A 19,006-nucleotide genomic window follows, 5' to 3' on the forward strand; every position below is an offset into this window, starting at 1 on the left:
ACCGCTAAACCCTACATCCCGACCCAATTTGTCCAATACCCACAATTTTTTAAATGTTTTAATATGAAAAAAAAAGTTTTTTTTATGCGAAATAACCGCAGGAATCACTTTTTTTACATTAGATCCACACAGGAGGAAACAATTTTCCTCAGGGCATATGTCATCTTTGGGGATGCTGTGAGGAGTGGGTAGGAATTTGGGGGTCAGTGTGTTCAGGAGTGACGGAAATTTGAATTCATCCCTCCCATTGCGGTGCAAGTCAACAGGTCAAGAGAGCTCTGCTGGAGAGGTAAAAAATCTCCTTCAACCAGTCTCTCCAAATCCGGCCCGCCATACAGTAGGTGGGCAGAAGCATCCCCCGCGGAGACAATTCTCACCCCATTAAGCCGGGTACCCCGGCTAAGTCACCAAACGTAACGAACCACTTGGGGTGAGCTATGATAAAGACCAGTGATAAAGTAAGTCAGGTACGTCTCTTAACACCCTGTACAGATTTTTTACCACGTATGTAGGGTGTTTTATGGATTAATTTAAAATACTCCAAAATAGCTAAACGCAAAACGGTGTGGCAACATTGCACGAAACATTTATAACGACCATAAATAATCATAAAACATTCAATAGACCAAAACAACAAAGGTGTTATTAAATATTTTTTACTGAATATCCAATTAATTTTACGAGGCTTATTCTTTACGAGGATTTATTATTTCCTTCATTTAATTTTTCGTTTTCTTGTAGTAGGTATTAAAAATACCTCTTCTTACTTTTATACTTATCCGAAGCTTGGGGTTGTTCAAATAATACGTACCATTAAAATAAATAGTTGAATACCTTATGTAAAGCAGTTAGTCCGTTGATGTCCTGACTTGAGAAGATTATTGGCGGCACTGGATCCGCGGTGATGGCTTTTAATTTGGCTAGGTCGTTCTGAATTACAGACGCGTGGATTTCTTTGATGGTTCCCTGAAAAGAATTATTTCATTTTAAATGACTGCCGTGGAAAAAACTTTTCACCTCACCTCATCACCTCATCACCTCATCACCTCATCACCTCATCACCTCATCACCTCATCACCTCATCACCTCATCACCTCATCACCTCATCACCTCATCACCTCATCACCTCATCACCTCATCACCTCATCACCTCATCACCTCATCACCTCATCACCTCATCACCTCATCACCTCATCACCTCATCACCTCATCACCTCATCACCTCATCACCTCATCACCTCATCACCTCATCACCTCATCACCTCATCACCTCATCACCTCATCACCTCATCACCTCATCACCTCATCACCTCATCACCTCATCACCTCATCACCTCATCACAGATATCACTTTAATATTAAGCTTTGTTGGTATTTATTTATTTATTTATTTACACATATACGGCACAACACGTGCCATTAACATAATTGACATACTTATAATAGTACAACAACATGAAGAATAACAGTATAAATGTTAGTAAAATTTAAGAAAATAGGTAAAAAGTAAGGTAATAAGTAGTGTATAAAAACTATAATGTATAAAAGTAAATTGTAAAGTGAATAGTTTAAAATATAAAGTATTAAAGTACAAACCATAATTTATTAGGAAAAAGTAAAAAAAAAAAAAAAAAAAAATTTAAAGATTGAAATAAAACAATAAAATGTACCAATAAGATACCTATCTCAAGGTACCGACAATGATTTAAATATAAAAAGTAATAAATCCTGGATTATGTTAACCGATATGATAAATTTTACAAGTACTTATGATTTCAAGTGCATTAATAGTTTTAGAAGTACTGGTAGGCATATTATGTTTACATGATGTATTTACGTGGTACTAGCAAACAAATTTAGTTTAACGCATCTTTTGTATGAAGACAGATTACCGGCAGCGTGATCAATATTAGCATATTCATTGCCTAAAATATGCAAGCGATTTATGGTTGAGTTTTGTTCTGCGTTCGTCATAGTATTGTCACAGTGGAAAGGTGTTTTGAATCGAGTCGGTCTACTAGGTACATGGTAATTTATTAATGAGACCAATTCAGGGGAGTCAAACCAGTTATTGTTTATTTTAAATAAAAAAATAAGATCATTGAGTATTCTTCTATCTTTTAACGATAAGAGTCTCATTTTTTGTAATAAAGATTCATAGTTTATGTCAACCGCGGGAATACCTAATTTGAAATTAATTGATTATGCATCGCGATCAGTGTCTTATGCATATGTGGCTAATTAGCAATGATATTTTGCAGGTATACGTCAGTACTTGCTATTTTCTCAACTGAATTATAAGTTATTTATTAACAAAATTATAATTTTTTTTTAAAATGAAAATAGGTTGAAATTTACAAAAAAATAATCTTGCCTTTCCTACCATTAAAATATAAAATTTAAAAAACGTGATTTAAAAAGAAAACTATTATGATTGGCTTAAATTTATTTTTCAATCGACTGATTTACGTTGGAACACTAATTTGTGGTATATAAATTTTAAATTCCGACACAAAAAACTCCTTTTTTACAATCGTTTATGATTAATTTATATTTCATTGTATTTACAAAGTAAATAGTTTGGGAAAGTCGTGAAAAAATTAAATTCTTTAAAATACTATATTTTATAATTTGAAATACAAATAAATTAATGTTTTCTCATTATTTTTTTAATGATAAACTAATGTTTATAAGACAAGGTTTTTATGCAAAGCACAAAAGATAAAAATTATTATAAGAATCAATTACTCTCCTGAAATATCCATACAAATTGAAAATATCTCACGAGTAAAAATAAACGCCGCCGACGGGAATTGAACCTGAATAATAATAAGAATTAGTTGTCGATTGAAGTACTTGTACATATTGAATTATTTAGCGGGTTGGGAATAAGCCGACGTAGCTCAGTGGTCCAGAGCACCTAACCGGTCATCAGAAGGTGCGGGTACGATTCCCGGCGGCGGCATTTATTTTTACTCGGGAGATATTTTCAATTTGTATCGATATTTCAGATGCTTATAAAGAAATGTTTTCTCAAGTATTAAAAGTTTAAATTATTTTCTAAAGTAGAAAAGTGAAATTCTCAAATCGGAAATAAGTTTTATGATAAGAAATTACTAGTTTCTCGCTTGCACTAAGAGTTTCCGGATACCGTGTGTATGCACATATAGGATTAAATGAATACCATTATATGCGGCACAGCCTCCAAGAACCTCCTGACAGCAGGCTGGCTGGACACCTCAGTGCGCAGGCGCGCTCCCTGGCACCTCCACACCACCTGCTGCAGCCTGCCCAGATCCCGGTCATGGCACCAGATCCGGATGTTGGCCGGCTTGATCACCAGCTCAGCTGTAACGGAAACACAATTGTTGTTTATGTCTCACTGATTTACATATATATGTAAATACCAATAGACTAATCATCCATTTACAGTACTAGACATCTTAATATTTGAGAAGATAGGTATTTATACAAAACAGTTTACAACTTATTTAAAAAGCAATTAAATACGTATATAATATTTAAGAAATTTCATTCAATAGCGCCATTCATCATGTCATGATACGTTGTGCTAGAATATTTGTTCTGCCATGTGGCATCTTGAACATGTCGTGGTGTCAACTATGACACGATTTTTTTCAGAAACATATACCTATGCCATATTATTACAAGAGAAATGGACAGTCAATAGTGTATTATTTTAATTTTATTTCATTATACTTAGGAATCATACCGTCATAACATTAATGATAATTATTGTGAAATGAACATTAAATTTACGATGAATCAATAATTGAGTTCCATTAATTAAGAAGGTATACAAGCAATTGTACATACTACAATGTAAACAAAAACAAAATAAAAATTAAACCAAAGGATATTATAAAAACACTGAAAAAAAGTTCTTGGTAAGTCAGCGCCCGGAGCGGACTGCTCAATTGTGCCTCGAATTCAAGGTAGGTACAGTTGAGAATATTTTTTTAAGACATTAGGGAGGAGAAGAGGGAAATGGGGTAGTACCTGACTATTCAGATCTGGTAGGGAGTTGATTAATAATTATAGTTGGAAATATGTTAAAACTAAGCATTGCAAGATTTGCATAATGTCTAGTTTCTTGATTAAATCTATTTGTTGCCTCAATTAAGTCCATATGGTCTATGAACCCTGGATAAGTTCCATGCATGTAGATACATTTGCCTGAGGATTTTTTCTGGATTAGTTCTAGCATATTTAGTTGATACACCAGTTGCACACTCCAGCTTGCTTGTTTTAACAGTTTAACATCGAATGCCCTCAGCATGAGGCAACTACTCAAGAAATCAATCAATAGGAGATTTCGGTGTTAAGCCCGAACAAAGGTTGTAAAGAGAGATAAAGAGAGTAAAGTAAAGAGAGTTGGGGATGTAAGGCTTGCAAACCTACTCCGTAAAACAAGACTAGGTAATCCAAGACCAGGCGGTTAACCTGGTAAATGAATTTCCCATCCCAAATGTTAGGGAATGTTTAAGGCAAAGCACAACTTAGTGATGCTAAATCATGTGTTTTTCGTTTGAAAATTTGATCGCTAAAAATTTTTTTAGATAAAAATATCTAGATCTATAGATATTTTTATCTAAAAAAATTTTTAGCGATTTATTGCTTGCAGTATTTAATTAAAAAATTAAATACTGCAAGTAGAACACATTCTAGTTGTTTTTATAAGCCTACCCAAATAACATTCCTGCGATTATTTTTCACAAAAACGGCCCTATACAAAAATACACACTATCCGAAATTATTGATAATAGATCACCTAACTAATCGTTTACTGGTTTTGACAAGGAGTGTCAAAATTTTATAAAGCAGCTTAGCCAAAATTAAAGACTGCATTAGACCGCACGGAGAAAAGTGAATTGATATTTCTAGTTTATTAAGAATTATCTTCAAATTATTGATAATCCGGTTAAAAACGGGATTTCAGGCCTTTAAAGAATGAATTAACAGGTTTCCCGATAAACTCCTAGTAAATTCTGACATCGCTGTATGTATTCTAAATTTGGTAAAAGTTTATCAAGAAATCTGTTAAATCATTCGTTAAAGGCCTGCAATCCCGTTTGTAACCGTTTTACTAATCATTGGAAGAGATTCTTAATAAATAAGCAATTCTCATTTTTCTACGTGTGGACTTTGCTAGGGTAATGTATTTTCCAATCTCGTAAAATAATGTCTATGTTAAACTTATGCTACAGTTAAACCTACTCGATTACAGTCTTCACCGTGATCAAATGGTATAGGCTTTGAAAAAAGGCATACCGGCAGGAGTGGGGACGTTTCCCTGGGCGATCAGGACTCTACAATGGTTGTAGCACAGATGATAAACGCTACCTCCTTCTTTAGCTATCGTTTCGGACAGCGTTACAGTAAGATGATACATTACATTATAGTAAAATCAGGGCAGATGTGTAATCATACAATGGTGTTGAGGGGAAGGATAGAGAAAGGCCTTAAATACCTGTATATGCCGAGAAAACCACCGAAAGGCCCGTGAAGCAAATTTAAGTACCCACGTATTTCAATTTTAAATTTGTAACCATTAATTTTTTTTATTGAAAATTAATACTATTTTACTTACGTCACGTTAAAAGGGTTATTATATTTTTAATTTAATATACTTTTAATTACACGCGATGAATTATTTGAAAATCAATAGTTAAAGGTTGCTTTACGTAATTTCACTGCTCACATTTATAAAAGTCTATTTATAATATAAATAAAATTCCCCAAAAAAGAATTTTATCACGAGGTTAATCAAATGACCACGTCATTCGTGAACATTTAGTTGTTCTCAATCTATAAAAGTGATTACATAAAAATATTGCTCACGGGAGCGAGAAATAATGTGAGAAAATTAGAAACGCGAAACAAAGATCTCGTGTTGTACGTAATATGGACAAAAGTAGCCATTAAATATGTTAGGCGATAATACCAAAGGTCAAAGTCAGAGGTAAAAAGGCTAAATAAGTTGGCTGGTTACGGGATTATATCACGAATCTTTCGGATTAATATCGAAACCTTCAAGAAATTATATCTTTGATTCGGAATTCCGAGCATAAAAGCCATACATTTTAATTTGATATCGCCTTCATTAACTGTTATGTCAACGAAAAATAATATTTAATATTTAGAAAACTCTATGACCTTCAAAACTTCACTTTGTAACAGAAACGAATAGAGATAACAACTACGAATCAGAATAAGATAATAACTACGAATCAGAGAAGTAGTATGCGGGAGCAAAAAGAAACTAGAACTGTAGGGTGTGACGATTTTTCCATAATGTGCTGCTACATATACTGATGTACAGCAAAGAGGTTTGAAACTGGCAGAGGAAGGGTGAATGTAGTCTGAACTTTGTAGGAATAAGATCCCTAAGGCGTATGTGTGGTAAAAAATCTAAACAATTCAAAACAAATTCCTAAAATATCTTTGTTACACGTAATTTGTAAGATTTAATAATTATGCAGAGGAAGCTTCGTACTTTAAAATTGATTCACTGAGTGTACGGAGGCATTATGAGGATGCACTGTTCCTGTATAAAGTAGTTATCAAGAATATTCAATGTCCAGAGTTGCTAAATAAGATTCAATTCAATGTAAAATTATTAATATTCCAGTTAAGAACGGGACTACAGTCTTTTAACGAATGAATTGACAGGTTTCATAATAAACTATCAGTAAAACACGAATGTTTTATGGCGATGTCATAACACGTGTTCATAGAAATTATAATATTTTCGCATTTCGTCATTGTGTTCCGATATATTATGTATGCACTAAAAGTTTAATAGGACACGGCATGTTATCCCGTTTATAACATGATTTTAATAAATAGCAATACTCATTTCAAGCAATTGTATAATTGCTTATAATAATTTGTTATTGTTTGTGCTATGCATAAAACCTTGTCTTATAAACATTAGTTTATTATTAAAAAAATAATAATATTTGACAATTCAAAATATTTCACCAACAAATGTAGATATAATATGTCTCGACGCCATCTAGTGAGAAATTTAGCACTAACAACGCCTTTCCTACAAAAATAAAGTTTGTTGCTTACAGGTGAAAAAATATAATAAGCAGCGTAATTGTTGATTGAAGTACTAGTACATATTGAATTATTTGACGTGTTGGAAATAAGCCGACGTGGCTCAGTGGTCCAGAGCATCTGACTGGACATCGGAAGATGCGGATTCAATTCCCGTCAGCGGCATTTATTTTTACTCGGGAGATATTTTCAATTCGTATTGATATTTCAGGCGACTAATTATTGCTTATAATAATTTGTAAAAATGCTGTCCGAATCGTTGACTAAAGAAGGGTGTAAGCGCAACACGGCATATTACCCTCAAAATAAAACACTGTAATAACTTTTGCTATGAAAATCTCAAAACATATGTTATTCAGTTGCATTAAATTAGTTGAAAAAAAGTGTCGTTGAAAGGAATGTCAATTGAAAAAAACATAGGTAGCTTTTCTCAAGGTAATTTAATTATAATAAATTATAATATACATTATGTTTCTACGTAGGAAAAGAATATGATCAAATATTTATATGTGAACTCCTACTTTTATTTCTTATTTTAGTAACAGATGTGAAAACAGACACGGTGTTGTAGACTACGACTATAAAATTCAGGCCATTCAATAAAGCATATTTTACCCATGTGGAAATGGACTGTCTATGACATGACCCAGATAAGAAGGTACATATACATTAAATAATCACTAGAGGTTCAAGTGTAGAGACACAAAATAACAATAGTTCGCCAACAAAAATTTTCTTTGAAAAATTAGGTGAAGAACACGAAGATGAAACACTTAGGGCCAATTGTTTCAACGTTCTTCAATTCCATTCAAGTTCTGTTTGATATTTCAGTTCTTAGAAACAACTGGCTCGCAATGATATAGTAACAGAACTTAAATGGAAAATTATTCACCGAATGGGAATTTTATTTTCGAAATTTGATGAATTTTTAAAATGCTGTGAATTAACTGGTCCTAAGAAAAATGCCATAGTTTTGGAACATGGTAAATAGTTTATTTTCTTATTGCCGAAAGGAGGAGGACAGATGTGTGGTCCCAATAAATTAATCCAACTGTACCTTTCCAAAAATTATTTTTTGTGACTTAAATCAAATACCCAATAATTTTAATAATACCTCCAACTTTTGACGTTTCCAAGACATTCTGATGGCAACATGCGACACTAGCGCCTCCTAGGGGCTTGAATTATGCGCCTTGATTTTCTCTCACACGTTGCTTTTTTTGATATATTCGATAATTCAAAAAAATAAATAATGCATATAAAACTTACATACGAAATTTTATTTTCCTCCTTCATATAATCCGGGTCTCTTCAAGACCCGCATTAATAAATCCTTTCCTACAGTCCCTATTTTAACCCGCTCCCCTGCCTGCACACTGTACAGAAAGTTTCGCAAAATTATAAGTTTCATATACAATACAGTACAAAAATAATAAAAACAGAAAGTTTAAGTAGAGCAAACAAAAATAAAATAAACATGGATGTATATATTATATATCAGGTTGATTTTTGATTACAAATACAGGGAAAAGAAAAGGAGAGAAAAAAAGAAACAACACAAAAAAACATGAAGATTGCATTTTCGTTTTTAAATTTACTTTAAAATTTTCTTTTAAAGCATTACATCGTTTTTTTAAATTATGTTGGCTGTTTTTATACATACCTGGAAGAGAGATATATTATTGATAGTTTTAAGATTTAGGTAGGCGTGACATTACACTAAAAGCATCATGGCTTGGCCTATTTCAGCATATCGCTCGCCATACACTACCAATGGGAATGTATGGCGAGCGATATGCTGAAATATGCCAATTCATCAAAATATAGCGCGTTTCTAGTATGATCTGTTCCAGGCATTAATCCCATAATTTGTAGTGTGTGTCATAGGAATGCGGATTTAATTGTTATTTAGAGATTTGTGGTTGTGAATTCGTTTATTAAACTAAATAAATTTTGATGACTCAACTATAAGCGTATGAGATAAACAGAGTTACATAACTGCAACGTGTAAAGGACTAAAAATGTATAATGAGTTGCCAGAACATCTAAATAATGAAGGAACTGAATCTATTTAAAAAAAGTCGTTTGCTTACTGTACAAACATAATTTTATAAACAAACAAAACATCTACATATTAGTTTACACACGTTTAAACTAACTCAATAAACAATAAAAAAATATACAACACTGCTTGTTTAAGCGGTCATAATTCAAAAGTAAATTGCTTTGACTGCAGATGCACACGAATAGATGTGTGCCCAGCGACTAACGCTCGGTTACTTGGAGATGGGTAAAACGTACATTTCTAGCAGCTATGTCAAAATTTTTTTATTGCAAGCATGTTCTTATTAGTGCCAGGAGTGTTTAGATAATAGCTCGAATTGCAGAAGAAATCAGGGACGTCCGAAGAAGGCTTTAAGCACTATCTCTGCACGGGAATGTGATAAGGAGTAGAATACTGTAGATTTTCTAAAGTGACAATGTGGTATACAGTAGAGAATGATAGAAAAAGTCGGGACGCCCGAGGAAGACGTGACACGATCAAGTGAAAAAAACTTATAAAAAGCAAACCTTTTCAATTCTTTAGAATAATATTATTCCACCTAAAAACTAGACCCAGTTTTCAAGTATGCTAGTATTCAGAACCTCAAAAATTACCAAACCCAAAACCAATTCCGAACCATTCATAACCCCGAACAACGCCAGGTACACACTTCAGCTAGTCAGTTATAAAACATGACATTTTAGAATTAAATGCAGTTGGTTTTAGCATTTGGGGCATCTGTGAGATGCCGAGATCTTATAAAATGTAGATTCTCTGTTTTTCGTAACTTTGTTTACAGATATGTACAGTTATTCCTAATTACTGCACAGAAAAATGAAATTTTCGATATCTGACAAATAATTATTTTGAGATCGACACTTTAATACCTGTTTTGCAATTTCCATTTAGGGGATGTTTCAATAAAGCAATGGGGCGGGGCGGGAGGTCGCGTGTCTTGGCTCTGTAGAGTTGAGCCAGTCGAGGTAAGTGTTTTCGGTAAGTATTGAAGCACGCCATCTCCTAAACCTTGTTATTGCTTGCGACAAAACTATAACTTTTAATAACGTTTTGTCAATATTCAGTTCGTCGCCATGATGGCTTTTTTCCCCTCAAGGTGTCAATGTGACATATTTAATGGAACAGGGAAAACACGTGCCAATTGGAAATAGAAAAAAATTATTATAATTAATCGCGCGGCGTTACAATTTAGTATAGTTTCGAGTCTTTCTTGTTCGACGCTTGTTGAATATGGCGTCTCAGTGTCTCAGAGACAATTAAATTCAAAAGATATTTTAATTTACGCACTCAAAAACCAGAATAAGCACATACAAACTCGGGTAGATTCATAAGATCCTCATTACAACATACATTCAACGACTTTTGGACAAAGAAATCTGCAATATTTCTCTATAAAATTACTTATTAATTAATATCCTCCCTCTTTCAATAAAAATCATAAAATATAACCGACTTCAAAAGAATTATAAAAATATGGATGACCACATATTTACGCTAATATTTTGTTTTTCTTCTAGATACTGCTTTATAATTTTCCTCTTGTCATATTTTAACAGACTTACACATTCTTAAACATGCTTGCAAAAAACTTCACCTAATTTATAATTCATACACAAAACTATATACAATGTCACAGTAAAACGTGGTACCCAGTAGGGTCACATTCTTTTCGGCTTCCGCTCTATAGCAAGAGTCGTAATAAAAGAGGCAAAGACGAACCCGTCAGTCCACCTTGATCTGGTAATCTTGATATTGTACTACGCATTACGTTATAGATTTTTAGATATAATACTGAAAAAAAATTTTCAATGTGTATTGGCACCGGGCATGAACGAGCGCAAAGTTAGGTGAGCCCTGTAGTATGATAGTTTGCAAATACCTCAGCATCTAATGTTCCATTTGCGCATTCATAAAACTGGGTCTGAAATCAACAGTCCGGAATGTTAATTTCGTGGATTGAAGGAGTGGAAAAAGCATAGTTAATATGGGAAGTAAAAAGCTCCTCACGTCTTTTCCTAGCCAATGACAGCCTCAAAAAGGGTCGCTAATGGTCACCATTGTTGCGACAGTAATTGCCGTGGGTTAGAAAAAAACCCCGGTAGCCTTTTCAATATCAATATGAATAGGGCATTAAGGGTAATACATTGAGAATGTAGTCGACGAACATAATTCGTAATGATTCTACAATAAAATCAAAAGTTTTAATTTTCAATTTTTTATTTTAATTTTCCTGAAAGTTACATTTAATTATACATTATTATTACATTTTATTACCACAAAAATTGAAAACATCTATTATTGATCAGTGCTGCTTTATTTATTTGTGTTTTACATTTTAAAATTAAGGCAATTAAATAATTAAATTTTTCGCGATTTTAGAGGCAAATTTGTCAATTTTTTGAGTTAATGGAAATTATTATTTGTTTTTCCTAATCTACTAAATGAATACAATGAAATATAAATTTAAAAAATAAAACATCATCAAAAGATTGTTTTGGTGTTGGAATTTGGTCGTTTGAAAATTAAATTTAAACCCACCAAAAATATTTAACAAAGTTTTGTATGCAAAAGGCCCTTATATTGCGAGCTGAAAGTTGACCTCAACATTCCGGAAAGAAAAAAATCAAAATGAGAGAGTTTGCTACTTTAGAAATAATCAAACGGGTTTTCTGCTTTAAAGTTAAGACATTTCAAATAATTTTCATACAGATATGTATCGCTTTCTTTGCAGGGGTTGGTGTATGAGCAATCCAAACAATGGCCGTCCTTAAAAGATTAAAAGGTTAACGGTGCATTTTCACATTTTTTATAGCAGAATTCGAAAAATTTTACTCTAGTCCATGTGAAAAATGTCAACTTTAAAGCTGGAAATTCCAGGTAGTTCGCAGGGCCAATCCGCTCTTTGTCACGCAATTCTTCTAAGATATTGCACATATTTCAAACATTGTAATGCTTTAAAAATAGAAAGTAATCGATGTAATAATATGATAATGTTTTTATTACAAGAATTAGAAACAATTCAGTTTAAAGGTTAGCCGAGATAATCCAGTACGAGTACCCACCGTTCGTGGTGACGTCTGACATTTGATGACTTTTGCCCTTTAAGCTCCATCGGTTGCAGTTTGAAATACTTATATCTATTTATGAAATACAACGTCCGTTACTCAGTTGACTGAGCTTGTAATGACGGTATAGTGTAGATGTAGGTTTTAGCTTTTAGGTGGTGACTTTCGAGTAAGCTCGAGTGCTAACGTTGTAGTGGCCAAATAACCATTTAAAAAAGAAATCGCTTTTACAGCTCACCGCCGATCTGAAAAGTATTGAAAATTTTCTCCATCTTCTTAATCTTCATGTAAAAAAGGATTTTTGAAAAAAAATCAAGCATTTGGCATGTCATAGACAGTAAAATTAATAGATTTGCCCTAAATTGAAATCTGGGTATCATATTGTTGAGCTGGAGGCAAACCACGTGATCGTATTTTGGCACCAGAAGATGTTAGAGAATGCTTTGAATAAACTTTGACAAGACCGAACTTTTGTTTTCTCGATATGAGATATATAGTTAAGTTTTTTAAGCAGCCAGAGATTTGGTAGCCATTGAATAAATAACTAGTTATTCGTAAGTAGATTTTATGTTCGGGGACAAAATGGTGATTTACAATGCGAAAGTGCGCGCTCCTCGCTACTTGGTTTGTTCTCCTTTCCCTGATTGGCTCGTCTATTTATATGGATGTCTATGGAGCTTGTAAATAATGTCATATTTTTCAATCTTAGCAATGTATCACACTCAAAAGTCACGAGCCGTTAAGTTGTAGAGATTAATAATTATAATTTTTTGTAAACATTTGTCTTATTGAATTATTTGAGTAAATTTAATGTAATAAAAAATATGGCATCTGGTGTAGTTCTTGTCAAAATGGCGTTTCAATTTACTTGGCTCTTGACAAAATTTACGTTGCCAGTTAAAAATTGATTTGTACCCTAATTATTCAGACAAAAAAATCTGAAAAAAAAAACTATCCAATCTGTCAGAGCAGTTTGTCAGCAAGTTATAACTCTGGTCGAGATATAGATCTGATAGAAAATAAAATGGTACCCGGTGTGTGGGATTCTAACCACTAACTTCGTTGAAAAATTGTCTAGGATTTTAAACAGTAACAACAATTGCGCGGTGGAAAATACAGATGTAAAACACAAACTACAAACAACATCACGGCATTTTTATAGCCATTTAAATAAATTATTTGTTTCGGAAGGTGAGTGGGTTACGAGGCTCACGCGACCTAAACACTGAACTGTGTTGGCAAATTACTTCTCGAACAACGTTACTTACACCTCGAACAAATAATATTGGCACAATGAGGTGAGTATGTACACGTCTTTATAATATCATTGGGAACATGTCTTTATAATATCAGAATGGTTCAAATCAGTATATTTCAATGAGTCAATTTCCTTTGGAAAATAGAAAATTATTGTGACCAGTGATGTGGTGAGTTCCCCCACCCAGGCTTCGCGGGTTCGATTCCTCTGCTGACTACGTCCTTCGACATTGCATAAGATACGTCTTTCATATTTAACGATTTTAATGAAATTTATCACAATTTTAAAAAACTCATTTTCATACATTATTATAGTTAATGTATTTATATTAATGTCTAGTGATTTAAAACTAAGACTTATAACTATAGCTCATCCTAATTTATGTTATGTTATATATATAGGTACCTATGGGAGAAAGATACTACCCAGGCTCATACAGCAACATAAATTAGAATGAGCTGTATAGTTATAAGTTATAAGTCTTAGTTGTAAATCACTAGACATTAATCTTAGTTATAAGCCACTAGTTATAAGTCTTAGTTGTAAGTCAATAGCTGTAAATCTTAGTTATAAGCCACTAGTAATTAGCTATAAGTCTAAGTTATAGGAATATGATTTAATAATAATAATTATTGTGATTTAATAAGACATTAACATACACTATGCTGTGTTGCTTAATCCTCTTAAGTGGTTTTCTGCGTTTAATTTTGGCGAAGGCGTCAAATATCGGATACCAAGGACTATTAAGCTTAGCACTGTGGCGTCGTCCCTATTAATATTTGTGTGGTTTTTATAGGCTTCGATTTTATGTTGTAGAGAGGTAAGTACTGATTTCTGTTAGTAAGGATCGGAGCATATATTTTTTTTGGACGACGAACGTCAAAAATTTGCGACTGTTAAGATATGTGTTTATTGGTTTTGTAGGTATGTTGATTTGGATGATTTTAATGGCTTTTATTAATTTAAATTCACGCTTCGGAAAGGATTAATTAAAATAATAAGATATTCCATTTTTTAAATCTTAGGTGTTTTAATAAGTTTTAAATCTTTGACCCGCTGACAAACTTGTGTAGTCGTTTAGCGAGTTATTTTCAATAATGAAGAATAAAAAATATGAAAAAAATAAAAAAATACAGCAGCGAATATGTAGTTGTAAAAAGCGCATTAAAAAACAAGTATATTTGTGTTTTAAAATATATTGTGTAAATAAATGTGGTTGCCAAAACACGGACTGTATAAATGATAGTTATTAACTATATTTACGTAGGCGAACGAAAATTTTGTATTCTCATAATTACAACGAAAAGCAAAATCGTTTGATGCGCAACTTATCAAAAAGCTGGAACGGGAAGACCAATTATTAAAACCTCACCCCACGATTGAAACAGAGCCAATGCGTATGTTAATTATGACATATGACTTTACCTGTACGTTAACAATGGGCACCAACCTTGCTCAAAATAATCAGCCTTATCGATTGTAATAAAACGTTGTTATTGTGGGTAGACTCGACTACTAATCGATATTTCTTAGTGTTTTTAGTATTGGAGTGTTTTTTTTTAATGTATATGAAATAATAACATGTCTGATCTTAGATACCGAAAAAGGTACATGGTACCTGCCTCCTTACTCTGATCAATTTCGAACATTCCGTCTCAAATTAATTGACGTGCGTTCAAAATGGTAACAGTGTGACCAACATTTTAAATCAATGTCCAAACTGCTGCGAACCATCTGGAGCCAGTGAGACTATGGAATCCTCAATTGGGTATGTTATGAGGCCGTGGGGAAGGGAAATAGATGAGGAAGATAAAAGTGGGGAAGAGAAAGATGTGGAAGAGAAATGTGGGAAAGAGAAAGGTGGGGAAAAGAATGGTGGGGAAGAGAAAGGTGGGGCAGAGAAAGACGGGGAAAATAATGGTGGGGAAGAGAAAGATGGGGAAGAGAAAGGTGGGGAAGTACCAGGCCATTCAGATCTGATCACTAAGCAGGTCCAAAGTCATATCAAGCAAAGTTTCGATTCTGGGTGGTGATCTTTCATCAGGGCATAACTGAAGGTATCTATCAAACTGGAACGTGCCGAAAATATTCTATTCAGGTTATTTTTAAAGAATCAATTGTGACAGAAAACAAACTAACCGAATTCGTAGCCAAGGTTCGTAACCATTCAACCACGCCGGCCGTCATCCTACTAAGATTATTTAAGAAAATCTAAAAGAAAAATTTCAATTCCAGAGGAGAGAGACAACATAACTACAACTTAAAATTTTAATTAAAGATTACAGTTTTTATCGTGAAAGGAAGGGTCGTAATGAAATTTATTAAAAAATAATGATTTAATTAACATAAAGATAAATGAATTTTAACTTTGTTTTAAACCACTTTTTAGTTTTTTTTTGTTATTTGTTTTTGGGGTATTATGCCGTGTTGCGCTAACTCCTTCTTTAGCCAACGTTTCGGACAGCATACCCCAAAAACAAATAACACGGCAGAATACCCCAAAAACAAATAACAAAAATACTTTTAGCCGTGAAAATCTTAAATCATATTTCACTTTTTAGTTATATAGGTCGACCATTTCGGTTGCACTCAACCTTCTTCAGGATAATGGAAATATAACGTTTATAACGGAAAAAATGAACAACCAAAATACAGTTATATAATAGTATAGTCCATAATAGAAAAAAAGAATAAACTGAATGATAATAAAGATATTTTAAAGAAAATAGAAATTAAAATAATAAAAAGTGAGACAAATATACATCTAAAATTATAAAAATTATTTTATATAAGACAAAAATATTAACACAGATTAATTGTGGTCCGTACCTTACAAGAAGAGAATACGTTTATGGTAACGTTTAAATTTAGCGATTTGAAAAAAAAAGGAATGAATGATTTTTTTAAACTTTTTATTGCACTGTTAGGAACTTTTGTATTCTTTAAAAAAAGCTCTTCCCCTTTCAAAAATCCAACGTTGAATACGGAAAGTAAAAACGAATATGATATTGTTTGATTTTAAATACAAAATAATTTTATTTAAAATGCACATTTTATACCAGAAAAGTAATGCTAAAAACACTAATATTGTCCTTTATATTGGATTTTTTTAAATTTGATAAATAAAAAGAGAAATGAATTTAAAATAAGACGAGTTATAGTTTACCCTTGGCATCATCCTTGCGCTCTCGAGCGTGCTTCATGTTGTCCCCTCCGAAGTTTATAAAGGTGTTCACTACTTCTATCAAAGTTTCTCCTGAGTAAACCATTCACGTTCTTTTCCACTCTACTTGCACGGAACTGTCAATCACATTATTTCAAAACTTTAACTAAGGCCGCAAAAACATAATACATACATCTAAATAAATCCACGAAGATAAAGAAAATTGCATACTATCAAAAAGTTATAGGAAAAGTATTTAGAACAATATAACAAAGGTTTTAAACGATTCAATTTTATTTAAAAAAATGTTTCAATGAACTTGTGCAACCGTATCTTACAGAATAAGTCAAGTGTAATTTTATCGATTTCAATTGTATTTTGTTCTGAACAAAGATTAGTCTATTAAGACTTGAAAATTATGTTTGTAGAAAAATATTTCTAACAGCGTAATTAAGATGTCATTTTCTTGCAATATGTATTTTGAAATTGCAGTATGTAAGCGGTTAGTAAAATAAATTAAATTAATAAGTTAATAATGTATTCGAAAGAAAATCGTAAATTAAATATAATTTAATAATTAACAACGTTGAAGAAAGAATTTCACTAGTTTTGCTGAATAATGGAGTGTACGTAGAATCAGCAGGTTGGAGCTTAAACTGTGAGGTTCTTTACTTGACGCGTTTCTAAATACTAGCAGGAGGCGGCGGAAGTGTAAAGCAGGGCCTTAAAACACACTAAACCGATGGTGTTTAGCGCTTACTACATTTTACATACTAACAATTTTTTCGACTTTTTATTTCACAGCAATTTTGAATATGACGACTTGGAATTAATGTATAATACATTTTCATAAATTTTTTTTTTTGATTGCAATAATTATATTATCAAGTGAAAAAAATCATTGAGTTGGGTCACAATAAATATATACTTTACATCTCTGCCGATCGCTGCGGGGAAAATGCTGGACGGTTATTTAAAGTAATTATTTTGCCAAAAACAAATAGTCCTCTTTTTATAAGTACCTACAAATATTGAAAAGACTGTTTGAAAATGTTTATTTTTGTGGAATTAGTATAGTACAAACAATTTTAACTTTATTCCACTTCTTTATTAACATGTGGAATAATGTTGAAAAGAGAAAACTAACTGATATAAAATATTGCTATTTCATTAAAAATCTGGTCAAATTATTCGTAATTCTGTTAAAAACGGGACTACAGGCCTTTAACGAATTAATTAATGATTGAATGAAGTGACTTCCGTATTACACGAATATGTTACTAGGATGTCGGAACACGTGTTCATAACATTCTAATTTTGTGTCATTTCGTCATTTTATTTATCAAGTCAAGCGCAGCTGTATGAAAAAGTGTTCTGATACAGTGGGAATGTACTCATATTTTATTAAGATATGGCTTGCCGTCACGTTTTTAATAGGATTTTGATAAATCAACAGTGCAACATTTCGATTCTGAATGGTGGTCTTTCACCATGAATATTTTCTACTCTGGTTATAAAAAAGAACTAAATAAGGTAACCGGAACTTTTTTGCACTGATAACCATAACTTATAGGTACCTATAATCTAAGTTTGTAATGCCATTGCCTACAATAGCAACGCTACAGATTGTAGACAAACGTTTATTCAATCTGGGGGTTAAAACTAGAAGGCCTAAGTTAGTTCTAAGCACAGCTGCATGAAGACGAGTTCCGACATATTCTGAATGGAATAATATTTTCTTAGGAAATGGATTGTAATCACGCTTTTAACAGTATTTTAATAAATCAACCATACTCATTTTTCTCCGTGTGTTCTCACTAAAAACGTACACAATCAAAAGTGTAAAACATTGATTTAAATTCAAAATTAAATCTATATAAAGATTTTTTTGCAATTTTGTTCAGGACACTGTAAAAATATTAGGAAAATCAGAAATTAGAAACAAAGCCAAGCTTTAAAAACTAACTTTCCGCAAATATTTGGGCCACGAATTAATACTCAGGCCAGTCCCTGTTAATTAAATAAGAGAAAATGCCACTTTTAATATTTTCAAAAGATCACCGTTTAGAAAAGAAACGGACGCGACTCTTCAATAAAGCTTTCCTGAAGTCACCTCGTATGGCCGACATTCCGGAGCTTTCAGGCGCGAGGTCTACTGCTTCTGCGCTCGAATTTGTTGTGGAAACGAACTGCGTTATTTGTTTATACCTCCGAAAGGATGTCACATTTCAGGCTGATGTTTGTTTTTCTATTTTCATATGACATAAAACCTGAAATGAGTTATTATGTCTCTCTTAATGGTTGCCGTAATTTCAAATGTGGAATTCTTGACGAGGTTCAACAAGGGTTAATACATTTTTGATTGGTTAGTA

At 32.7% G+C, this 19,006-nt stretch overlaps 1 protein-coding gene across 1 annotated transcript in view; it reads right to left on the minus strand.

Annotated features, from left to right (window-relative positions):
- LOC149420231 (uncharacterized) overlaps positions 1-17,259 on the minus strand; it is a 41,354-nt gene extending 24,095 nt beyond the window's left edge. Inside the window, exons 1-4 of the mRNA XM_089636056.1 lie at positions 17,220-17,259; positions 16,638-16,800; positions 3,185-3,348; positions 835-966 (exon numbers count right to left, since the gene is read on the minus strand). Of these exons, the coding sequence (XP_089492182.1) occupies positions 835-966; positions 3,185-3,348; positions 16,638-16,740 (399 nt within the window). The 5' untranslated portion in view covers positions 16,741-16,800; positions 17,220-17,259. The remainder of the gene's footprint in view (positions 1-834; positions 967-3,184; positions 3,349-16,637; positions 16,801-17,219) is intronic.
- Positions 17,260-19,006: the final 1,747 nt, after the last annotated feature.

The sequence above is a fragment of the Hesperophylax consimilis genome, chromosome 10, assembly GCF_061612785.1.
Source record: "Hesperophylax consimilis isolate HC1 chromosome 10, BYU_Hcon_1.0, whole genome shotgun sequence".
Lineage (NCBI taxonomy): Eukaryota > Metazoa > Arthropoda > Insecta > Trichoptera > Limnephilidae > Hesperophylax > Hesperophylax consimilis.